At 46.7% G+C, this 25348-nt stretch overlaps 1 protein-coding gene across 7 annotated transcripts; it reads right to left on the minus strand.

Annotated features, from left to right (window-relative positions):
- Window positions 1–347: 347 nt before the first annotated feature.
- On the minus strand, window positions 348–25134 carry SLC41A3 (solute carrier family 41 member 3). Of its 7 annotated transcripts, none has more exons than XM_054216093.1 (10): window positions 25113–25134; window positions 14151–14258; window positions 13232–13303; window positions 12279–12423; window positions 10018–10164; window positions 7266–7410; window positions 6566–6645; window positions 4644–4778; window positions 3689–3837; window positions 348–1274 (listed from the first exon to the last, which is right to left on the minus strand). In XM_054216093.1, exons 2-10 carry the CDS (start codon window positions 14178–14180, stop codon window positions 1089–1091), a joined length of 1089 nt encoding a protein of 362 aa, XP_054072068.1. In that variant the 5' UTR covers window positions 14181–14258; window positions 25113–25134; the 3' UTR covers window positions 348–1088. The 7 variants fall into 7 exon arrangements, with proteins under 7 accessions (XP_054072068.1, XP_054072063.1, XP_054072064.1 ...); XM_054216088.1 differs by having other exon boundaries at window positions 24829–25134; XM_054216089.1 differs by lacking the exon at window positions 25113–25134 and adding an exon at window positions 19855–20883.
- Between the last annotated feature and the right edge of the window lie 214 nt (window positions 25135–25348).

Consider the following 25348-nt stretch of genomic DNA (forward strand, 5'->3'; position numbering starts at 1 on the left):
GGAACGAGGACCTAAGGTGTCATTTGCCAAATTCTCGTGTCAAATCCTCACCCAGCCCAACACCGTCCTTATACCCACACGCGGATTCCAGACTCAGCACACTGCAATTGTTAATGAGTGGAGGCGACTACAGGAAAGGGAATGGGCTTTAATTGTAACCTGAAGCATGTGGGTTGCAAAAGGCTGCTCTTGGTTAGGAAACGTTGGTTTTCCTGAAGCCCTATTAAACTTGTGTTGTCCAACCCTGAATGGATGAGAAAGAAGCGAGCAAGAAGTTCTACTCGACAAGTTTGAACTAGAAACAGGCAGAGCCATGGCAAGAAACAACAACCCCCAAATCCACAGCATTACCTTTTTTTAACCACTTTATTTGTGTGTGTTTTTCTATAAACATTTTAACTACTGGACATTTCCTAAACCGTAAAAACAAACCTTCCTCCCCCCAAAATGCAATCAATCCATCTTGTTGGTCAGACAACAGTGACACTGCCAGGGCAGGTAGGTGGTATCCCTAGATAACCTCCCGCTGGGCGCGAGCCAGCAAGGACCTGACTGCGTCAGATCCTGAGCATCTGAGCGATGGGGAGGAGACAAGTTTAAAGACCTGGTTGCTCTCCTCCTCCAGCAATGCAACAGGAGAGAAAAGTGGGGCAAATAAAGAATTTCCCTTGATGGAAAGTTATAGTCCGACAGAGAGGTTGTGACATCCACTTACAGGATTGGATGTGGTGACCTCGGCAGGCTTTGGAGCGGCCTCATGGGCTACGTTGTGCTAGGGCCAGAAACCGATCAAAATGCTCATTCATGGCCCAAATGCTCCTTAACACCTTGTTTGCCATGTGCAGGCATGAGCAGCGGGTGCTGCTTGAAACCAGCTTGCTCACTGGTGAGGGCACAAGTCTGTGGGTGCTGATTCCTCGGGGCGGGCGAGCCCAGCTGTAAGGCACGATGGGGAGGACAGATGGGGCGTCGGGGGTGGCAGGGGAGGTCCAATCCAGCCGGGTGACCCGGCGCTCATCGCCAAGTACCCTGTTGTCCCAGAGGAAAGCACCGTGTCGCACGAGTGATGCAGAGCAGCTCATGATCTCTCAGTTCCCCAAGTTCATGTCTGTGCCGTGGACAAGCCAAACCAGGCGGAAACAGATGGCCAGGAATCCAGTGCCCAGGAGATCCCCCAGGGCAGTGAGGTAGGGGATGGAGAAATTATCCGGATCCAGCGCCTTCCTCCACATCAGGCGCACAATTAGGTCAGCCACATAGAGCAGGATTCCCACCTGGGGAGAGGCAAGACAGGCCCCGCTGTGAGGCAGAAAAAAGGTAATGCACAGCCTCCCTCAGTACCAGAGCTAACAGGGACGGCGGAGAGTTAACGCCTTCCCCAGAGAACTGCCACTTCTCTCCGGGATGGAGCTGTGCTGGGATGGGTGTACTTGGCTCATATCCTTGGGCACTGCATTGCTTGGCATCGCCCTGGTGCCACAGCCCCATGCTGCCAGCCACAAGTGTGGGGACCACGCCTGAACGGCTCACCAGCATCGCGTGCCCCAAAAGGGAGTCTGGCCACACCAAAAGCGTCTCCTAAAGGGACAGTTCCCACTTCCCATGCCATGAATGGGAGTGCTCCCATCCACTCCACCAGAAACAGCACTGCTGCAAATATGCAGGCAGCCCCAAAGGATACAGTCGTAGTCAGATTTTTTCTCTTCATCCTTCTTTTTCCCATTAGAAATTCAGATCGCGTTCTACTTTGTTTTTCCTAAAAGTCTCAGTGGACAACTGGAGTTTGAGGCAGTTTTTACATCAAAGTTATCCCAAGCAGCACTGACATGTTAAAAAAAGAAAATAATTTCTTTTTTTCATCTCAACAGTTTTAAAATCTTTGTTGTGATTGCTTTTAATTCCTATTTCATTCCTGATTCTGATAAGCAGATGGAGGAAAAAAATACTTCGGTTAAAGATTAAAGACTGCCTAGTTAATTGAATTAAGAAGGGAGAGAGAGTTTGCACCCCACATCTGTGGTCCCTCCATGGGAGACCGCCGCACAACAGGAACCAAAGCCAGAGGCGGCCTTTCTAAAGGTGAAAACTGCAAGCTGGGTGGGGGGAGAGGGAGGAGGAGAGATGGGGGAAGCAAATTAAATAACAGGACCATGGAAACTCAAGAGTTTTACATAGACCATTCCTCTGCCTCAATATAAGATCAAAAATGCCCACATTTTTCCTGACGGTCGTTTGTTTAACCTATGCTAAACGACCCTCAAAGATGGAGATGCCACACACTAAGCAATCAGTCCCATGGCTTTTTTTTTTTTTTTCTGTTCTTGTTTTTCCCAAGGTCTAACATAAATCTGCCTTTTTCCATCTGACACCCATGATTTCATGTTTCATTCCTAGTGACCACCGAGAAAATGTTCTTCTGTCCCTCCCTACAGAAACTTGGTAGTTTAAAGGCTGTTAGCAGATTTTTCTCAAGCCTCTCTTCTTTGGACTAGCTAACCCCAGTCCATTCAGTCGTTCCTCTGAGGTCATATTTTCTAGGCCTCTGATCTTTCTCTTTGGGCTTCCTCCAGCTGACCCAAACTTCCCCCTCTCTTTCTTTCTGACTTTCTTTATAAAGTATAATGGAGGGGAAGAGAGAACCAGGCTGAGCGTATTCTCCTCCACTGGCCTCCATGGGAATCTTTCAGGGTCAGTGGCGTTGCTGGGATTCTGGTCCTTACGCTGTCATTTATTCTGCTCATTTTCACGCTTGGCTCTGGTTGAGGAGCTACCTCGATGCATAAAGAGAAGAATAAATATTTTGCTTTACAACTATGGGTGTGTGGCTGGGCTTAGGGTTGTGCAAAGGTCAAGAAAAACTGATTGTTTACACACGCAAGGAATTAACCCACAGACACGAGGCTGCTTGTAAGGCAAAGCAAGAAGTCAGCTACCTCACCCTGCAAATTAATGAATCACTGATTTAAAAGGGCAAGTGAAGTCAGAGCCTCTGTGAGTTTAAGCAACAGCCGCGTGCATTTCTGAGTGAGATGACAAAGTTTACAGCGCAGGCAAAACAGCGAAAGTGAACAGGCAGAACACATTGGATGAACTGCCCATCGCCTACCCAGAATTTTTACTTTTAAAGACTAACTTCTCAGGCCTGGGTTTTCCCTTTGCTTTTGATCCATATGGCCCTGCTCAGAAGGATCCCTAGGTCTTCACCAGGATATGTGAAACTAGTTTCCAAAAGGAGTGGGGAAACCTGCTGGCTGGGGTTCACAGCCTCTCACTTGCCCCTTACTGGGCTGACCAGTGGCAGTCTAGAAATACTCGGGGCTTAGAGACTCAAGGAGTGAACGTGATAAAATAAGGTACCACCTACAGCAAGAGGCACCTCCTTGCTAAGCATGTCTCTGCACACTTACTGCAGCTCAGCAGATGATGATAACTTGTTCCTCATCTCATGTCTGACCCCTCACTCAGCCTTAAGGGCAGTTGTGCTCATGTGGGAAACCAGACCTGGCAATTTGGGTGAAGTATTACTGGATCCACATAAGATACATGACGCTCAGTAGGGAGCACACCTGAAATGATTGGAAATGTGGGCTGCTGCCGCAAGTTTTACTGTGACTCCTGTTTAGCCTGGAGACTGTTTTGTTTTCACAGTATCTGAGAGGTTCCTTTTGGATGAGAGGTTGGGGTTTACCTGCAGCAAAGCAGCAGTCAGATAGAACATCACAAAGGTGAAGGACAGAGACGTGTGGCCTCCCTGCAGCAGATGGATTGTGTACAGGAACACAAGGTGCCCCGGGATAACCAGGAGGAACAGGACTCGGGCTGACTTGGAATTCACCTCTGCAGAGGACAGAGACAAAAACAGTGATGACGGTGCTGCAGACAGTGGGGGAAGGACAGGACGCAGCGGCGTATTTAAATACTGGTACATAGACTTGGGGCTGTCTCCTCCCACCAACCACATTGCTAATGCCTTTTCTAGATCACACAGCAATCCGGAGCATCTGCAGTATCAGCCCGGCAGCTTTGTCTGGCACTGAAACTGCGTGCCAAAGATGTGCTCCATGCTGATCCACTCCACTTCTTCTGAACACTCCTCTCAGCTGCTCTCTGCCTCCCACTGCTTCTGCTCTGCCTTGCTGCATCCACTTTCCCAGTTTTTAGTTTGCTTTAGCAGTAACTCCCAACCTAGTAGGGAAAATTAAGAAGAACCTGCAATCTAAAAAGGCAACAGACCCAAATCGAGTTTTGCTGATGCTTAGGTTTATCCATTGCTGAAGATGGAGGAATTGCTGATTTTCAGCAAGGTTATGCTCTATTCACCCCTCTGTCCACAGGTGATGGCTCTAGGCTGGCTATGGTTAAAATGACTTTCCATTAGATCAAATCTGAGATTCTTTTTCAATTACTTTCTTTAGTGCTCCCTGAAGGCCAGTTTCTTTGCATGCCAGTGAGCAAGTATACAAGCTTTTTTTCAAGCTGCCCACCGCAAAGATGCTTCCTTTGCAATCTGAGTATCTTCCCTGTAAGGGAGAAAGGGGCTTCTGCCTTTGAAACCCACCTAGTCCTTCGCCAACCAGGCTTGATAAACAAGCTATCTGTGATCACAGGCCTTGAGACATGGACACCTAGGGTTCAAGGTCTACCTGATGAGAAGAATGTGGTACATGGGTTGGGCCAATTCTGCCTCATCTTGTATGGCAAAACTCCAGGCATGCTCCAGAAGTGCAGGAATGTGGAAATACGGCTGGCCTGGATGGCAACCAGATTCCCTCCGACACCTACAAGGACAAAACACAATAAACCTGTAAACCACCCTCACTGCAGCAGGAAACATCAGTCTAAAACCCGGCCCAAGGTGAGTAGATCCACATTCACTTACAAGCCCACTGAGAGCAAAAGAAAACCTGATCCCACATGTCATGTTGATGCTGTTTTTCACTTGGCAGGAACGGCTCTTAAAAATCAGGAAGGTTCCAGTGATCATCTCCTTCTGACTGCTTTATGGGAAACATTTTCCCTTGCTTCCCAGCACCGGCTGTAAATGCCATGTGGCCTCTGAAGATGATGTAATTGCACCTGGTTTGACGCAGGTTTGCTGGGGAAAGCAGCGCAGGCAACGGCAGATGCTGCTCACGGACACTTCTTGGATTTACTCATCCACAGAGCCATTATCGTTTAAAAAACAACAAACATCACAGAGAGTGATTATATGTCTGTCTGAAGGCATCTAACACACTTGTTAAATGAGAAAGAATCTTACGAGAATGAATCAGAGCCCAAATATGTTAGGTAATTAAAAGGCAATTAATTCCTTCCAGACTGATTAATTCTAGCAAACATGAGAAAGCAGCCAGCAGAAAACAGAGGGATGATGATCTATGGAGCAAACCTCCACCACCCTGAGTATCTGCAGGGTAGAAATGCCACAGAAAAGATAACGGTGAGCCAGATCCTATAGGCTTCTCATGTTTTCCCTTCCTTGAAGAAGGAAACGCTCCATCATTAAATATGAGATTTGCCAGAGCAAAATCAAAGTGAAAATACTAAGACTAGCTCAACACAGCTCAAGATGGGAGCTTTCTGAATCGTGCGCTGCTACACTTTACAGGACTCCCCCGCACACGCCATAAAGAGCTACCTGCATAAAGACAGGGAGCACTGTGTAACTCTGCCACCAGCTCTGCCAAACAGGTTGCCCGCCCCCACGGAGCAACGTCTGGGTCAATCATTGTTCAACTAAATTGCTGTTGACGTACTTTCCTAATCAGGCTCTTCGGCTAACCATGCTGGAAAGAGTTTGTCAGCAAGGTGGCTGCCTTTACGCAGATCCATTAAGATGACAGCTGGGTGACACCCTCTGACACTGCAAGAGGAAACCATCTTTGAGGGTGGCATGAGGCCAAGCCTGCCCTAGGAACGTGGGTTTCCCCTGGAATGGGTCTGGTCTGCAAGAACATCACAATAGCAGAAAAATAACCCAGCAGATCTTCAGCGATGCCAGGATCCCCAGAAGTTTGTACTGGTCTGTGTGTGTATGAAAGTACTGTGAGGCTTCGAACAAATATAACTATATGCACAAAAGATGTCTGGGGAGATATATAAAAATCCCTACATATAATCCATATATATAATCTTTTTATACATATACGCACACATATGTAATCTTAACATATTAATCTTTAGCAACAATCTGTATAGAGGATGATTGCACAGCTCAAATTGCTGAGTGGAGAAAGACAGGGAAAATGGATTTATTGTGACATCCTCAGTAGGATGTTATCAAAGTAAAGGTGTCAACGTAGCTCTCGTAGACAACTATCACATGCTGTTAACCTTTCCCACAGCTCTGCCAGTATTTTTCAGCCCTGCCTGCTATTTTGCTCCAGAGGTGCTTCAAGATATGAGTAAGCAGGGATGTAACGGGGACCAGTAGTTTCACTTCCACTCATGAGAGGGGCAGGGACTTGAACACAGACCTCTGTGTAAACAGTGGATATCATAATCCTTGGGGAGGAGGGGGAGGTATAAAGAAAAGCATGCATATAACCCCCCCTGACCAACCTACCATTAATCACAGGTGTGAAAACTGCCATGCCTTCAAAGTTTGGGTCAGTTACAGTTTTGTCCAAGATGAGCCCACCAATGCTGTTAAAAAAGGACAGGCAGTGAGGGTGGAACAATCTCTCTTCCCAGGGCAATTCCTATGCTGTGAAAATAGCACACTGAGATGAGTTACTGCTTCTTCCCCATTGCCAGGGCTGGACTATTCCCTATTTACTCCCTTTACAGCTCAGTTTTCATGAACAGACAGCCTGACGGTTTTTGTTAACAGCATAATGAGATCAGGAAGACCTCCCTACCCCCTGTAGAGCAAAACTCATAGTAGCCAGGAAAGCTTTTGCTTTCCAGAAGTTTTGCTACACTTCTATACTTGTCTTACCAGTTTTTTTAAGTTCTGTCCCAGGTGAAGTCTGACTATTTGTGATGGTCATCATCTCACTTTTCGGTTTCCTGGCTTGCACCCACCTGGTGCATGGATGCACGAGTGAGACTTCAAATGATGACTTGCTTTTTCGAGTAATTTGGGGGCTCCTTACCTGCTATCTCACAGCCTGTTGGAGGGCCACCGATGGTGAAGCCCTGGAAAAATACCTTTCTCCTGTCCCTTCCAGTTTCACTTCTGATGGCTTTCTAAATGAGCATGGGGTCTCTCTGCAGCGTGCATATGTGTGTGTGTGTGGGCTTGGAGCAGTTCCTCAGTTTACCTGCTGATGCTCATTGCAACAATGACCGGCTGCCATCCAGACTTCAGGACTTCGGCAAGGGAAGGACTTTGCTTGGCAATAGCAACCCAAAGAGGAATCATAACAATGAAGACAGCACAAATCAGAGGAGAAAGGTACTTCATATCTGGCAAGGAAAAGAAATCTTGAATTAAATGCCCCTGGCTTCACAGGTTTCCAAAATGATATTGCACAAAGTCTGGAAGAAAGGCAGCAGGCCTCTCGGTCAGACTCAGTTATGTTAGCCGAAAAATCACATGAACCATGATATTCCCCACACAACCACCTCACTCTACCATAGAAATCCTTAATTAACCCCTGAAACTCACTGCTAGAGGATGTTATTTGAAAATCAGCAGGATTCAAAGCAAGTTATATTTGAAGATGAGCAAGTCTCCAATTCCATCTCCAACTAAGCAAGACAAAAAGTTACAAAATTTCTGGCTTCAGGGTACAAATCAAACAGCAGGGCAAGGGGGAAACTCCTGTGTGCAAGCTGTATGACAGACACTTCACACCTTCACCTAAAACAAGAGGTAATAGGTACTTTAGTGACAAGCCAGCAGAACTGCTGAGCAGCTGGTCTGCTCTACAGGAAGAAATGCTCTCCTGCATGTATAAGCCAGTTAAGACCCAGGGTTTCTTTTTTGCAAGCTTACATGTGTTTCCATTAGGTGCTTTTTCCATTCGGTAGGGGTATAACCTTGAAGTGACCTTTAGAAGCAAAGGAATTAAAAAATAAGTAGATGTGCAGCACTAAGAGAAAATAAACATGACTCAGAAGCATGAGAAACACCTTCAAGCAATGGGGACGATGCCAATCCTTTTGATATAAAAATGCTTCTTCAACAAAGCCCTCCATCTGGTCTCTGTGTTGGGGCCAAAGCCAGCGGGTTATAATGCAGATTTTGCAGGTAATCTGGGAGACAAAGCAGGCTCAAAGTGTGCATTTTTCAAAATGACATTGCCAGGGCCTTGGGCTACCTGGATGAGATAGCACTGATGTGATGATATCTTCCATGAATCAAGGGCTCTTGCACAAAGAGGTGCACCCTTTATGTGGGGCTTTAGTCGGCACTGAAATGCAATCGCTTCTGGGGTGTAAAGAGCTGCAGTTTTGTCAGTCCACTTTACCACCTGGAGTCACTTAGGACAGATGGGTTGTACGGCAGACTTAGCTGCTCTCCTGGATCTCCTTCCTCCAAGTCCTCATGGTTTCAGGCAATTAGTTCCTTCTTAAATAATGCAGACATAGAGCACTGGAGTCTATCAAACTTTATCAAAGCCCACAGAAAGAATCCTGGTAGGATGAATGGACTTCAGCCTCCACGTTCCGGTTCTGCAACATTCTCTCACATACAGACCATAAGCAAGCTGCAATCCTTTGGCATAAAGTACCTCCATAACGAAGGACTGGGAAAGACCAGGGTTGATTTCTAAAAAATTGAAAATCTTAATTGTCAAAACAGTGTTCTGCAGAAGGGGATGGTGCTGCATCAAATGGCACATAGTACTCCAAACTTTACAGACTCACTGGTATTTTTGAAGGATACATTTTGGTAGGACGCAGTTGTCATCACAGCACGACCTGTCCCTTACTACACACTGGGGAGGGAAATGAATTTATTCAACCACCATCAACAGTGCCTTCCTCCTCCCTGCTTCACTTCATGCTCCCAATAACTAGGTGTCTGCGTGCTGAGTATTTTCCATCTCAAGAGGCTATTTAAACAACTCTGAAAACATCACAAATGCGCTCTGGTCATAGGGGTTATCATTTTGTTCTGCCATCTGCTCCCTGGGAGATATTATCAGAGGTGTGGCAACTGAAAGACAAACTAGCTTTACAGCAGCAGGTGTGATGGCGTCACGGAAAAAGCCTATTCAAAAAAAATGCACCTCTGAAGCTCAAGGAGGACTGGATGGAAGCAATTCATGGGCCTCTCCCTGCAACGTGTGTTCCTTCGCTCCTCACTTGCTGGCATATGGAACGAGTTATGCAAACTGAGAACAGCTGCCTTGCTGCTTTTGCTCGCCGTCTGAAGCAACAGTTTGGGTTTCAAATGGTATTGAGTTTACTGGATCTTTTTATTTTCCTGTTTCTGTTCTAGGTTAGGGTCACGGTAAATAGGCTAGCATTTTACTAGCAACAGTCAGGCATATATCACCAAGTCACAACATGTTTTGAGCTTTTCAGTGTCAACAGGTGCCCGTCTTTGCCAACCAGCAGCACAGCTAACCCCACAGCCACAACTCCTACTCAGAGTCCCATGAGCATGAAACAATGCTGCGCTGCCTCCCTCCCTCCCAGATGATAATATCTTGTTCATCCACGACTCTCCACATGAGAAGACACAAGAATATTTTACAAATGCCAAAACCCTGAAATAGCTTTGTGAGGAAGAACCTGCTGTTACCCACGCACAGAAAGTAGTTTTGCTTGGCTAACGACAGATGCAGGAACGGAGTCAGTGTCACATATGTTAACCTTCTGTTCCAAGACTATGCAATATACGTTGGTCATTTCTTTGACAAATCCCAGTTGTTTCTTAGGCTCTGCCTTCCAGTTTGCTACTAAAAGAGAAGCTGGAAAACACCTCTTTGGTCATTTTTCTACCACAGTGGCACGACAGCCTCCATTCTGAAATCCCAGAAATGGGTAAGCGCCCTGCAATAATTTCGCAAGGATTTATCCCTCCCTTGCTGAGCTGCAAATCCCTGCTAAACACTGTACCTATATATTTGAAGAGTGTACTGCTGATTCCCGCCAGCAGGGAAAGGGTTATCAAGTCTCCAAGGCTTGCTGCTATGGGTGTGGCGACATTGTCTGGATTGATCCCAACTTTCCTTGCTCCGATGATCACACCAATCATCACCAGACCTAGAGAAGACACAGAACAGGCATCAGAGAACGTATCCTGCTGCGTTTCACCCCAGAGCTGCTGTTCTGGTTCCCAGAGGGACGCGGGGTCTAGGAAAAGCAAGAAGCAGATTGCCTGTAGCGGTACCGCACAGCTGGAGATTGGACATCCCCAGGAATTTGTCCTCTTGCTTTCACCAACCCAAAGGGCATGACTCTGCCCAAAGGCCCACAGGCACACAAGCGAATTCCAGGGATCAAAGGAGATACCAGCAGGCAGCCCAAATGCAGAAGCTTCCCTCCTGAGCAGCTTAATCTTTGCTGCCTTGAAGCAGGACCATGCACGAAGCACACTGATAGATAAGCACACAGCAGGCATGCGGCAGCCTCCTGGTGCCGTCCCCTGCTCTGGATTCCACAGCACAAAGATATTTTCCATATTAGACCAAAATTTCTCTGAGTTTGAACCACCAAGGAGCGAAGAGCTTCCTTACAGTAGCCTGAATGAGCCTTTCAGCCCAGTCATCAGATTGACCCCTTGTGTCCCAGAATCTTTGGGGCTCCTTTAATTTGAACTGGGTGGATGCTGATGCTGTGAGCAGCTCCCAAGTCAAGAGGCCCACATCACTTCTCTTCCCCTGTCCTCTCAGCTGCACCTGGAAAATTCAGCTGCTTTTCAGCATTGTTGGAGAGGACGGAAGTTTTGCTTCCCCGGGTAAATTAATGAGCACAAACCACAAACCCTGATGAACTTGTGGGAATCCCTCAGCCATCAGATCTCTCACAGGCCTGTGGGAAAGCCACCTGGAATAAACCCTGCCTGGCCAGCCTCCACTGCTGTATGACTAGCAAGAGCAGCCTTGAGACAAGACACATTTCATCTCTGCAAAGTCCTTCTGTGGCTGACAGGACGCGCCAAAGGAAGCCTGAGAAATGGTGGTTCCCTCCAGCTCACAGCCTCTCTGTGCGTGTTTGCACAAGCCCACCAAAGCTGAATGTATACAGGAGCATCGGCTCTCCCTTAGGAAATGCCACATGTCCACCTTCTCTGATACAACATGCCTTATACAGAAAAAACATCCTCACACAACATGGCATTCTCCACAAAAGCCCTCCCAGACACCCACACTCCCCTCCCCACAGCACAGTTCATGCTGCTTGCCTCCCTGGTCATAAAAATAGCAGCTTCCCGTTGTGCGCAGCCACGCGCAGGCCGCCTGTGACCATGTCCAGGGAAGAAACTAATGCTAGCTGAAAGCCTGCGATGGTACAGCAGCAAAGCCTCTCTGTATCACACCAAGCAGGGAGATTGAGGGGAAGAGTTTAATGAAAGCTGGGCTGCTGTTTTTCTCTTTTAACAACTGCCTCATCCCAAGTTTTTCATCAAAGGCATCTACAATCACCCTTTGACTCCAGCTTCAGGATATGCACTTGCTCTAACTTGTCCCTTTCATTTAGAAAACTTGCTGTATCCAACTCTGCCAGCTCCTGCTATTCAGGGTATCATGCTGCCCTCGTATGGCAGACCTACAAACTGATCATCTTCAGGCGACACAGAGCAGCTCCTGCCTGTCCACCCCGTCACGTTTCCCTTGCAAGGGGAATAGCCAGGAGAGTGGACTGTCTGGCTTGGAGCTCAAAGCGGAAAAGCCACAGGGCTGGCCACAATCCCCTGCACGGTATTGGGTGACTCAAGTCCATCTCGAGTGTCGTCTGGAGTTGACTGCTAACAGACTCTCAGTACCCTGCTTTGTGCAAAGCATAAGTTCCTTCTCCCCTAGGAAAGGGCCAGTGTAGATGGCTAACACGTCACCCCAGACATATGGAGAAAGTGTGTGCACCTGTGTGTCCACCCACACATAGCATGTGGCATTTTTTGTGTGTCAGGTGAAGTGGGACGTTTTTACTGCTGCTCTGGGTGCCAAGAGCCGAGCAAACAACAGATCGTGGGAGAAGAGAAGCAAAGGCAGGATGCAGAGGGGGTGAAAGCAGCAGACATAGGACTAATGCTCCCTGCATCCTCCCCCCTGTGCCAGACCAAAGGGATGTCAGCTGGGCCTCCCTGGCAGAAGGGACAGTTTTTTCCCCCACACCTGAGTGCTGCATATTTGATCCAAGGAACCAAAAAGACTCACCGAGAGAAAGTGCAGCTATGAAGGCCGTGGTCACGCTGCTGGCACACAGCACGGCAGCCTGGCTCAGCTCCACAGAGCCCTTGGAGATGGCTCCCAGGATCACAGCAGCAACAGCAGCCAGAAGTCCCACCACGGTGGCCTGGACCTGGAGGCCAAAAGACAGCTGGTGACAAATCATCCGCATCTGCTCCCGGGCAGTCCTGGCTCCACACGACCACAGCATTTCCATGCAGCTAAGCCTTGCAGAGATGCTGATTGCTTATGTATTTACGCAGCATCCCCGTAAGGCTCCACTACATTAAAAAAAAAATCCTGACAAAGTTTGGAGAAAAACTCTGGATGCCTGCAAAGGGCAGATAACATTTCAGCAAAGGGCAATGAGTCCATCAGCAAAGGAATAGCCTTGGTCAACACAAAAATGGGCTCCCCATCAACACAGCTCTCCTAGCAAGCTGAAAAGCTGTGGAAGGAGATAAGGGAAAGCACACAGACACATGTTGCAAGCCCTGTGGCCTTGCCATGTGCAACCTCTAGGCTGGTTGCTGGATTTTAGCAAGCAGAAAGAGCTACAAGAGTCACATTTCTCCCATCCCTCCCCTACTGCCCAAGGCTGATTCCCAAACACTGCCAGTAAATGACAGGCTTTATCTAGGGCCTGTTGTGAAACAGGGATTGTGCCGCAGCTCCCCCTGCAAAAGGAGGGGTTTTTTTTCATTATTTCCGTTTGTCCACAAAGGCAATGAATGTCTGGATGTGTTTTGCAGCTAAACTACAAGCTCTGGGGCCACACAGAGCTTTACTGGAGGTCAAGTCCTGGGCGCTGCTTAGCTCTGTTGAGAATACCTGCCCCAAATCAACAGCACCAGACCCAGCACTGCTGGGAACAGATGCTGCTGGGCTGCAGCACACCAAGAGAAAAGGGCCTTTTTCCTCTCCCAGCTGAAGTGACTCACCTGGATAAGGGCTAAATTGCAGGTGGCCATTTTCCATTGCTTCTGGGCATCATCCATCTGTCCAGTGTTAGCCTAGGAGCCAAGAGAGACATCCTGAAAACCTGTTTCTGTGGCACAGGTGGCTGCTGAAGGCAGTTTCACCTGGTTCCTGTTGGAAAGGGGCTGCTAAAGCCAGAGAGAGGCACGCGCAGGTCGGCATCTCCTAGCCTTCCCTGCACTTCTTGACACATCTCCATCATGCTCCAGCCCAGTGTCCCAGGGGTATGAGAAGCTCACACGGAGATACAGAGGCATTACAGAACACCCAGCTAAAGGTGGAGTGGGCACATCCACCACATTCCACACACATCAAAAGCTGAACAAACTAGACCATTTTTCCTCTTTGGTTCCCCCTAAACTGCTCTGTTAAGCACCAATTTCTCTCAAGACATACAATACAAACAGACCAAAGTATACAGAACTGCTTAGTGAGATAGGAGAGAGCAAATCCAGAGTAGGAAAAGCTACTGCAGGTCCCAAAAGGCCTCAGCCTGCTCCCCACAAGGCAGGATTTCTGGGAAGCCCTGGGTCTCTCAAGGGTCAATACCCATAGAAATGCAATCCAATACTGAAGCTGACAGCTGTGGAGCCCTGGCTTTGTCTCCTTCATGTATCATAGGGCCCCAAATATCAGCAACTGGCCACCCAGGGATTAATTCACCTTCAAAGTACAGATGGAAATTCTCTGTTCCAGTTACAAAATGAGGGCAAACACGCTATTTTAACACTCACACACCACTAGTTTCTACTTAGCAGAAAAGGGCACATCTCATACACACACAACGCGGTTATATAAAAGCAGAATCTCCTGCTGTCTCCTGCTATTTCCATCCCCCCATCCCCACACACACACCACCACCACCACCTTGTTAACACTCACAGCAGTAGAGAGCCTGGACGCCAGCGTCATCTCAAGATTACCCTTCAGGCCAACCAAGGCAGGAACCAGGATAAAAACTTCCGTGATTGTCCGAAACACATCCCAGTGCTGGAAGAAAACAAAGGCAACAACCTTAGTTTGTGATGCTGACTAGTCCAACGCTGTTGCTTCAAAGGGGAGTGGGTTCCCATCTCGCCACCTGCTCTACAGGTATCTGCTATGCACATGGAGGCAGATGGTGCCCTGGGCTGGTTGCCTTTTGGGAGCAAAGAAAGGAATTTTTAGCTTGCAATATTCTTTCTGATCTCATGGACAGCAAAGCACAGGGAAGGAACTTTCTTCCTGAGGGCAGCAGAAGATTTTGGAAAGCCACAAATTAAAATGTGCCTGTAGCATTAGCCAAGAACAACATGAAAAATAATTAGGGTTCACAAGCCAAATGAAATACAGTGTGCTCTCCATCCTTTGTACTGACACTAGATACAGGAATGCCTATTGCTATCCAGACTCATAAGAACAAACACAAAGATCTGGAAACGATCTAACAACAAAAAGTTTTGTCTGTCTTTTTTTACCGAACTTCTAACTAGGCATCTAAGACTGGTGGTGGGCGGGAAGGAGATTTTTGTCTCTCTTCTCCACAGGCGGTTCCTAAATCTTCCTGTTACCAAGCACAGTCCCAGCAGAGCTGGAAAAAGGATTTTGAATTAAGATATCTAATAAGCCCGAACTGCTGGGCCAATATCTTGATTATTGTTGCTCCTCTGAAGCTGAGCTGTACAAAGCTACTGAATCAGCTGCAACACTAGAAATGATCCGAAACCTTAAGAAATGTTGTCGATCAACATGTCTTCTCTAATTTATCTACCATACAGTGCCTTGGAACATAATTCATTCACCCCCTGTGCATTCAAGGATGTTGGCAAAGTCCCACAGTAGCCAGGGAGGCTCCCATCGGGATGAAATCACAGAACGGAGCGGCTCCCCCTGAAGTAAAACCAACTAGTCTGACATCTAAGAGCAGAATACATGAAAAAACCAGCAGCTTCAATGAGTCAGACCAAAGGTCCATCTAACCTGTCCTTATCTCCACCAGCAGTCAAATTCAGATCTATAAAACAAGAACCTACAAATATGACAAGTAGACAGAGTAATTCTCCGGTGTATTTTCCAGCCTACGAGTACCTGCTACAGGGTAGTGAACTGGGGTAGGGAGGTGTTTCTGCACACTTACCAGTGTTCAAAGGATTTCTCTTTCAGGTACTCATCCAATCTCCCCCCTCCAACCCACGTACCATCCTGTGGCAAAATTTTCCATAGTTTAGCTACACATCATGTAAAGGATCAATCTGTTCATTAATTCTAATTTGTCACTGGCTAGTATCATATAATTGTCCCCAATTCTGCCACTAGAGGACAAAACGAGTAACAGATCTTCGCCCACCTTCTTCACATCCATTGGGACTCTATAAACCTGTAAATCCAGGAGGTTGGACAGACTCGGTAAACGTCAACATGTTCAGCTGTCAGCCTGTTGGGAAATATGTACAGGGTGTAACAGCTTGGTGTTTTGCTCTGGTTGTGCCATGGGAAGCTGTGGGAAGTCAGTGGTGTGGCTGTCTGCTGGGGAGAGCCCACAGCTTCCTCCTGAGTCAGGATGAATGAAAGTGGGGCTGAGCCAGCCCTGAGCACATGGTACAAGACACTCCTTAGAGGAGCAGATAACAGGCAAAACATTATTATCAAAATAAAAAGGCACATTTCCTGGCAGTGGTGACCTGGAAACGGGCACGTTTCAAAATGTTAGAAGTAAGTTACTCTTAAGTAAATAATAGACGACACGAGAATAGTCACCTTATTTGACACACTATAATTTTGTTTGAATTTGTTAACACGGAACTTAAAAACCTGAGAAAAGCTAGGGGCGGACATCTCTCTTAAAGATTCAAATCCTCCTCTCTCTTTAATTAAGAATAAAGATCCAAACACATCTTTGACACCTTCAAAAGAAAGAGGAGAAAAAACAGACTTCATAGTCACAATGTAAAAAACCCCAGTCATTTAAAACACACAGGCGTGCAGACATTCATATTTAAGACCTTGCATATTTTGCACATAAAAAGACATATAAATAAAAAGCAACAGAAAAACTTAACTATGTGTATTTTTCTGTTCAGTCACCTTTGGGAAAGATGACTTGGTCACATCAACGTAAGCTCCAATCTTTGTATTTATGATGAATTTTTCAGGTCTCAAGCCATCATAACAGAAGTTTCAGGATGCAAAGTATGATTTTTTGGGACTCTGCCTTACACATAATTACACTGAAAGGCTTTGAGCAATTAATAAAGAATCACACAACTGTACTAATAAAAAAACGACTTAATTGCCTCCATTTGAGTCTCATTAGTGACTCACCAAGAGCCTGAGGACATAATGATTTATACTACAGTAGCCAGGACTCCATTGTGTTAGAGACTGCAGAAATAGAGAATAAACAGATGATCCCTGTGCATCGCCTTGCAGGACTGTCAGCTGGAGGAGCAGGTGAATGTGGCAGGTTAGGGCTGTGCAGGCAAAGGAGCTGCCTGAATGAAGACAGATGGATTAAGTCTAGGAAGCATCTCTGTCCAAGATGAAAACTGGCCTAGAAGGAACAGAAACATTCCCTGCAGCACTGCAGGGACACTGAGCCAGGACCCACACAGGGACACTGAGCCAGAAAGAGACTCTTTCCCACTCCACATCCCCATAACTGAGTTACAGCCCTAAAGCTCAGCTCTGAAGAAACTTGGTTACCCCATGATCCACTGCAGCCGGTCCCCACGCCAGCGGGACCTGCTCATGGGGTCCCATAGAGGAAGAGAGGCTATGATGTACTGAGACAGTCTCCCCAGCTGCAGTCTAGCCCTCCTGTCCCTCCTTATACTGTCTTCACAGTCCCAACCACGTCCTGTTACCTCTCCAGGGCACGCATCCTCCCATGGCAGCAGCTAAGAAACCTCAGAGGTCTTCTACTGCCCTGAGCAAGTCAACAGAAAGATCAAAAGCTCCCACACTATAAAATGCCAGCCAATTCAAAATCCTTTTCAATGCTAATCATCTCATGGGCTTTTATCAACAAAGGACAGGGATATCTTATGTCTGTGACTTTCATTTGGACTGTGTCCCACTGTGGTGGTGTGGAAAGGGAGAATGAAAGGGAAGTTTTCCTACTGAATTCTCTAGTTTGAAATGTGATTGTCCAGCTTCAATCTGATTCTTCACCTTCCTGTAAAAGAGTGGGCCAAACACTGGCAGGGCCCTGCAAGGTCTCCAGCAATGCCAGCCAGCCTGGCATCTGGATCGACCAGCTGGCCCAGGATCACTGGAGCAGAGGCGGAAGCGTCCAGCAAGAAAAGACCCATACCATGCTACTGACCCTGCACAGAGACTGCATCATCTGCACAACCAAGAAGAGAGATGGCAAATGGCTATTTCTTTGGGCATCTTTGTATTACAGTATGAGAGTGCCAGGTTTGAGCCTTGGAGTCAACTGGGCTTAACAAATTTCTCTTGTTGATTTTTTTTTTTTTACCAGTAACGTGAACAGTTCTTGGTTTCATCCCAGGACAGATCAGAAACTGCTAAAATCCTGAAAAGTTTGGTATGAGACAAACAAGCAATTTCCACTTTGTTCTCCTCTTTACAAAAACATCAGCCCTACAAACAAGAGAGCCAGCTGGACTTGCAGCACAGAACCACATTATTTCAAGAAACTTCTTATGTAAAAAACCAGGGGCAGCGCCATTAAACTCATACGTATGCTCTAGATACCATCCATGAGCTTGCCCATATATCTGCCTGTCAAAGGCAGACATGGAGTTTCCCAAGAATGTTTTGCAAATAGGGCAAAGCATTCCTCAGCCAGACCATCCCCTGAAAAATGGTCAAATCACAGACTCCTGGACGAGCAAAACCTGTACTTTCAGTAGTGTGAGCCCTCATGATTACCAATTTGAGTCTTATGGTACCTGGCCTCAAGCAAACAAACTTAGTCTCAGGTTTTAGCTGGACAGCACAGCGAGTTTCTCTCTCTCACACTTGCAGGAAGAAAAGCTGAAAATAAGCAGCTCAAAGACAAAAAAGGCACCGAAGAATAATCCAAACCTTTAAAGGCTAAGATCTCTGGATTTTCCCAGCTACTGGTTTTGTTTTTAAATATGGGGTTGTTGATACCATGGCAGCTTACCTCACTGACATCTCTCCTATGCCAGTTGTGACTCTCAATGCACTAGCTCCCTCCTCTGGGAGCCAAACCCACTGACTGAAGGCTTCCATTTCAACATAGTTGGAAACACCTTCACCAAAAAAATACGCTTCCTATTATTGTGCTTCATGCATGACCCCACTTCTAAGAGTCTAGTGAACAAATACACAAAGTAGACTGCACTCTGGTGTTTAAAGGACAAGCGCAATGTAGGTATACATGGCTTATATTTTCTATTAATTTGGATACAGTTACATTTTTGAACAGAACCCAATTCTTAGCAAGTGTGTTCGATTTCTTTTAGACAAAGACCTATTCACCTGCCAAGGGTATGAAGTGGGTATGTACTATGTCTTTATCCTTCTATGAGATAACTGCTAACTGTTAACATAACATCTTGGGTAGTTTGAGAACTTCTGTAATGCTGCAAGACAGGTCTGTGCCTAAGCACAGCACAAGGTGGAGACGACAAACACAGCATAGCAACAGTGTGTGCCACTCCAGTTAACCCTTCTTTGATATTCCTCACATTCCCTTTAGTTCAACTTCTCTGACTTCTTTGTTTCTTCCAACGCAAGAAAAAACAGCAACGTATTGTCTTCCCAAACACTCAAGTATCCATATTTAGCTCCTGCTGTGGTACTAATGCCAGAGAATCCAATGTACTCCAGTGTGCTCAGAGTGTAGGATATATCCTTGGGAAACTCTGCCAGCCTTTTGATTTGTAAATCCACTGGCATGCGATGCCCAAACTAGATCAAATTTTGCATTTCTATTTGTGCCACTGGTACAAAGGAAAGACAGATGGGATAAATTCTGGTTATGGGCACAACAGTGTAAATCCAGCAGCACTCCTTGGAAGTCAATGTAAGTTACCCTAAATTTACACCCACCTCAGAATCTGGCCAAGAAGCGCTCCATTTGTAGGCGATGCTAATCTTTTTGTGCTGGCATGCCTCTCATCACAGTATCTAAATGCCTTCTAGACCAAAGATTACATTAGGTTGTTTGCAAAGAACTGAAAGCATAAACTTGCCTCTAAGTGAGTGAGACAGGTAGCTAGTAACAACCCCGACCTAGATCTCCTTATCAGCAATTTTTGAAGGAAAGAAATAATACCATGCAATAGGGAAATATGCCGCAGTTTTATCCCAGTTGCTTCATAGCAGTCATCACTGAAGTGTTTAGCTAGATCCAGTAAAGGGAGCACCCAGTCTAACGCACCGAGGGCAGCGTCAGGCAGCCTGTCTGCAAGCCTCTACCCGACTTTGCAAGGAGCCCATGTACTGATCTAAAGAAGATGGATAGCGTCTCTCTAGCACAGGAAAAGCCTACAGCCATCCTGCTGACTAGCTGCCAGGACTACACACATTAAATACAAAAACGCACAAATACTCAAGGTCAGCGAATTAGCCCACCCTCTCACTACACAGTTGCCTGACCACATGTACCTACTTGAACAACATCCATCAAGAGTCCGGCAGCTACCATGCCCAAGCCAGCCAGAAGGAACGGCACGAAAATCTGGGAGGCAATGGAGAATGAAGTCTCTGGGAGAAATCCACTGGCTGACCTGGTCAACTTGCAGGTGAAACCTCTCAGCTTCTTGCCATGGAAGCACAGTTCCAGTTGTAACTGGGTGACCACCATGGTCAAACACCGTTACCCCATGCTCAGCAAGGCAAATGGGGGGAGATCAGGACATCACAGAGATCCTCTTGGTAGCTCTTTCTGAAGTCGAAAGAAATGTTTTTCCTCAAACAACAGCAACGATGCCAAATTGCTTTAGCTTCTTCTTCTCCTCGTAGGAGCACGTCCAGAGGGTTGCAGCAAGGGAATCCTCCAAAATCGATTCAGCCGGGTTGAGCCCAGGTGGCAGCCAACTTGACAGACACTATTTCTCCAATTTATATCCAGAGGGGAATTAAAAAAGAGAAAAGAAGATTGCGGAGATGTCTGTGGACGAATAGAAATGAGCCCACACCCCATTCAGCTCCCACCACCTCGGTAAAAACCAGTAAGACCTGCTCAGGCTACAGCACTGAAAGAGTGACAGGTCATGCAAGAATCCCTTAGCGTGCTCAAACGCACTAGTGTCCTTTCTCCTCAGGTTACATTTCTTGTCAGACTGCAGCTCGCCTTTGATACGATGGTTTAATATGTAAGCCTGCTGTGAACCGGCCCCACTTCCCTCACTCCCACCATAAGCAACGTTGAACTTTTCTCACTGTCCCAAAGCTGAGGAGGTGGGGAGTTAACAACCGGGATCCGTTTTGCTCTTCTTCAAGCTGAAGAAAGGTCAAGGAAAACATGAGTCCGCATTTGTCACAGCTGATGATATTACGCAGGTCTCATCCCCGGGCAAGCCACACAGCTAAGCCGGCTGGTGAGAGAAGATCTGCCCTTCTAGACCCCAGCCCCTCTTGTCCCCTCCATGGTCTCCGCGGGATGTAACGATCGGTCTATGCCAGCTATACCTCTGAATGACTGGCTTTCAGGGGAAAAAAAAAAAATACAGAGAACCAGCCAATAAGCTTCAAAAGCGAACAACCTTATCTGCTGTCATCACTTCAACTTTCTGCTAGTTTGCAAAGGCCAAGATAAGAGGCATAGCCAGGGCTTATTTAAGGTAGCTCCGTAATCTCACTACACCGCAGGCAAGGGAGAGAAAGGCTGAAACGTTTCCATGGCATGCTGTGAGCTCGTCTCCCTTCCTGTCCTAAAGTGAAACACACTGCTGCCGCACGCTCCCAGGAAGATACTGTCTTTGAGAGAGGGGGATCCTACCCCCAGAGTCTCCATGGTCAAACAGCTGACACAAGGTCAAGAACCAGAGCTGCATTATGGCCACAAACGGCCAAAGAATTTCTATCCTGCTCAGTAAAGACTTCAGCTCAAAGTCATGCATGCGGAAAAGGGAGTCAGGGTTATTTTGATGGGGCTTCTTTCTAATAATTAATTTAGGCAAGCCAATTGGATCAGAGGGTCCAAAAGCTTTAAAAGCACGATTTAGGATGGAAGGCTATAGGATTGATTTAGTACATGGGCAAGGGAGCTTTTTCAATATTCAACCACAGGTTCAAATCCAGCCATGCCCCTGTGAAGGCAAACAAGTGAAAGCAAGTATTCAAGTAGGCACGAAAGACAGAAGTTTCTGAGTGCAGTTCAAATTAAATGTTTAAATTGCATTGCCTTACTTTTTGTACTAATCAGCCCTTTCTCTGACACTCTGCAGAGAGACGTAAAGATTAATGGCTTGTGGACTCTGTCCTTGTGACAGGGTCCCCAGCTTGGAGCTACATGCATTGGCAGGGTTGGACAGAACAAGACATGCTTTTGCCTTGCAGATAAATAGGGAAGAGAGGAAGCTCTCAGCCATTTGGACGGTGTGTTTCTTTTGGTCTGAACTCACACAAACCAAAGCACAGAGCCTAATGGGCTGGGCTGAGATGGCACGGCAGATCTCTCCGCAAGCATGGCAGGGTAGGAAACAAGCCCTAGCTACAGATGGGAGATTCTGGCCTTCGCTGCTTTCTAGGTTGGTATTTTGGTATAGCCTCCGAAGCCTTCTCCACTCCCAGCTGGCTCAGTGTGTACGTGTGTCTCTTCCACCTAACGATGGCCTGGTTAGCTGAAAGCTAACAAGGGAGTACGTTTCAGCTAATCTAACTGGAAAAAAGGCCCACAATAGCTGGAAGAAGGAGGTTAATAAAAATCCTGTAATAACCATACACGACCCAATCTCTTTATACCAGCCAGGAACCGAGAAGCGACAGCATGAAGGCCCAGTTCTGGTTAGAAACTCACAGCAGCTTAGAGGAAATAAAGGACAATTTCTGGACAACTACCACAGGTTTTCAAAGGTCTGATAATGTGCATACCTAGTCCCATAAGCCACTGTATCTGCCAACTGGATTGCTGACAGGCAGAAACATTAATGTAAAGGAAATATTAATGAGCCCGAATGACTCAAATGCCATTAAAAAACACAGCAGCAACACATCCTGTACTAAAGCGTCAGCCTGGCAGGGTTTCTGAGTTTATCACGCTTCGGCTCGCTCTGTTTCTAAGCAAGCACCATAAAAAGCCTTCAACCGATGAATCAGTATGTAGAGAAGGTAATTGGTTCAGGTGACCTGCATGTGTACACTGGGTCATTTTATTAAGCACTTAAGGAGCCTCTGATAAAGATGCGCACCAGAGATTTGTCAGCAAAGAGATGTATCGTATTTTCCTGGCAGAGAGATATACCATATTTGTCTACAAAGAGATGCATCAGGTTTGAGAAGAGAGAGCGAGCTCCTGAACAAGAGGAAAGAGATTATAACTAGTTGAGGAAAAAAACCGAACATCTCATGGCTGCCATCACTCATCATGGCAAAAGTCAGGGAGGGACACTGCTACACAAATACGCTGTATCCCTACACTTGCAAACTAGCCAACAGGTAGCATTGCCCTGGAGGAGCCAAAGCAGAAACAGCCTCTTTGGTGGACTCTCATCTAGGGCCTCCATCCACTGCCACGGTACAAAAAAAGAACAGAAAAATGACAAGTGCCAAAGAGCACAGTTTCAGACGTACCTTATCATCCCTGCAAAGAAGGGACAGGGATACCAGTGAGTGCGCGTACAACATGGCAGTGTTAGCAACAGACAGTGCTATTCTGACACCTCAGACTCACAGGGGGACAATGCTTTCCAGGGACCATACATCCCAGTTGTTGGAGTACTATCACTCCTGCCTCTGCCACACTTTGTGTCAGATCAGGCTGTGTATTTTTGTTTCTTACCTTGCTCCTCTCTTCCCCGCTTTAGGAAAGGGCAGAGAAGAGAGCTTATGTGGAGAGACTGAGAGCAAGCAGATGGAGAGTGCCTGGGACCCAGAGCCTCACAGCATCTCCTGCTGCCCCACAGAAACAGCAGCAGCAGAGGCCAGGACTGCCTTAGAAAGGGCAGGCAGTTCCTAGCAGCAGTGAGTCCATGATGAGAGTCCACAAGTAGTCTGTGATCATGCACAAAAAGCCACTGCGCTAACTGCCAAAGGCCTGCTTGTCCTATGAGATGTTGCATGGGTTGATTTCCCAGGCTCTAAGCACTAACATGAAAGCTCTTTCTGAAAGCTTTTTCTGCATAAAACAGAAACCAGACTTTTGCGGTTTCAGAGGACTATGAGACTTCACATTCTGTTCCTAAAAGGAAAAAAAAAAAAAACAAAAAAAAAAAAGAGTACTCTAAGGGAAGAACATTGAAAGAAAAACACTTCTTCACCATCATAAAGCCATCTGCAACCTATTTCATGCTTTAATACCTCACAACAGGAGGTAATGTGCGTTTAATATCAGAGATCCAGAGGAAGGGGCAGATCTGAACAGTCTGAAAAATAAAAATGAAAGTGGCTGCTCAAGGCTCAAGACTCTCAGAATGATGTCTTAGGAGACAAAAAGTAGCTTGCCACTGGGTTCCGGACTTGCCTTGGTATTTTCTAATCTGACTAGATATTCTGCTGGGTATTGAGTACCTGCTAAGGTCAATTAAGGATACTGTGTCACTCTTACGCCTTTATAGCTCTTAAAGCTTAGGGAGATCAGCCCAGGACTAATAGCAAAAGAACACAGCTCCAGATTTGTGAAAGCTGTCAATGCAGACACAGTAGTTTCAGTGTCACTGTATCAGATAGGTCAGGGCAGTCTGACACAACAGCTAGCTAGTTAAATAACAAGGGTTAACAAAAAGGCACGCAGCAGTGAGAGTCACCTAGAATGCAAAGGCATAGCAATCTATAATCTGGAAATTCACTGCAGCTTTAAACTGACTAAAATTAGGAGCTCACCCCTACCTTAAAGCTCTGTATTGCTACACCATAGGAGGAAAGGTCTGGTTTGTCTCAGAATCAGAAATCGGACTGGAAGAAGACTCAAGGGTTTGAGTCATCTGCTACAAGGCCTTAGAAAAGGACGAGGCGCACGGGCTGGGCTGGGCTGCTGTATGAAGCATTAACAGTGCTGGGCTGGCTGGCTCCTTGCACAGTGAAGTGGGGGATGCAGGACTACCCAGAGCTACATCCAGGAGTGATACAGCTGTACCTAGTGCAGGAAAGTGCCAGCCCACCACAGCTCAGCCACCCTCTTTCCAGGACCAAGCTGAGATCTTTGCGCAGGACTGAATCTTCCTACAGAGATGCCTCAGATTCTTCACATGCTCTCTAGTACCCTCTTGTCTTTTACCTCCAAAGGAGAAAAAGGGGCAGAAAAACACCACATACTGTCTCCTGAGAGCTATACGTAATAGCCGACTTTGAAGGACATGTTGGCATGTGAAACTGCTGCAAATCCTCCTTTACTTTGCCATCTGCAGAGCAAATCCCCTGCCCCTGAAGAAAAGTTCCCCACCTATCCCATGCCAGGTACATCGTATCAGTTTCTTTCCCTTACCTGAACATAATCCAAAACCATGCCTGCCAAGACCATGCCAAGCCCAGCTAGGAGGTACGGCAAGAGCACTTGCAGGCAAATTGCGATGGCTGACTCTTCCTGCGACTTTGCCATGGCCACTTTCTCCTCAGCCAACAGCTTCTGCTGTGCATGCAGAGAGACATCCTCTGCCTCCTGGCTGCCAAGTCGGCTCTCTCTGTGTTTACCCTTGCTCTTTGCTTTGTGCCTGGATCGCTCTCCATTCCTAGTCCTGCCCTCTTTTCTCCTCTGACGAACTTCCTCACCTTTCATGGTGGCTTTCTTGAATCGCAGAGTTTTTCTGAAAAACAAAGTCAGAAACAATGAGATAAGAAAAAAAGGCATCAGATGGGTCAGAGACAGCAAACCCTTTGGTATTTTGTCCACTCCACTAACCTGAAGGCAAACTGGCACCTACTCCCAAAACCCTAGATGCTCTGCTAACCCAAATACTAGCATTTAGTTTACTTTCAACTTTGTATAGTCTAAAATCAATCTCCCT

Source organism: Rissa tridactyla, chromosome 10, assembly GCF_028500815.1.
Source record: "Rissa tridactyla isolate bRisTri1 chromosome 10, bRisTri1.patW.cur.20221130, whole genome shotgun sequence".
Taxonomy (NCBI): Eukaryota; Metazoa; Chordata; class Aves; order Charadriiformes; family Laridae; genus Rissa; species Rissa tridactyla.

Excerpts from the sequence above, each read along its gene's own strand:
- SLC41A3 (XM_054216088.1), bottom strand. The coding sequence starts at position 25,119 with ATGAAAGGTGAGGAAGTTCGTCAGAGGAGAAAAGAGGGCAGGACTAGG. Across the intron at positions 14,259-24,828 it reads TGGTTTTGGATTATGTTCAG|CACTGGGATGTGTTTCGGAC; the intron begins GTAAGGGAAAGA and ends GTTTTCTTCCAG. Across the intron at positions 4,779-6,565 it reads TTTCACACCTGTGATTAATG|GTGTCGGAGGGAATCTGGTT; the intron begins GTAGGTTGGTCA and ends TTGTCCTTGTAG.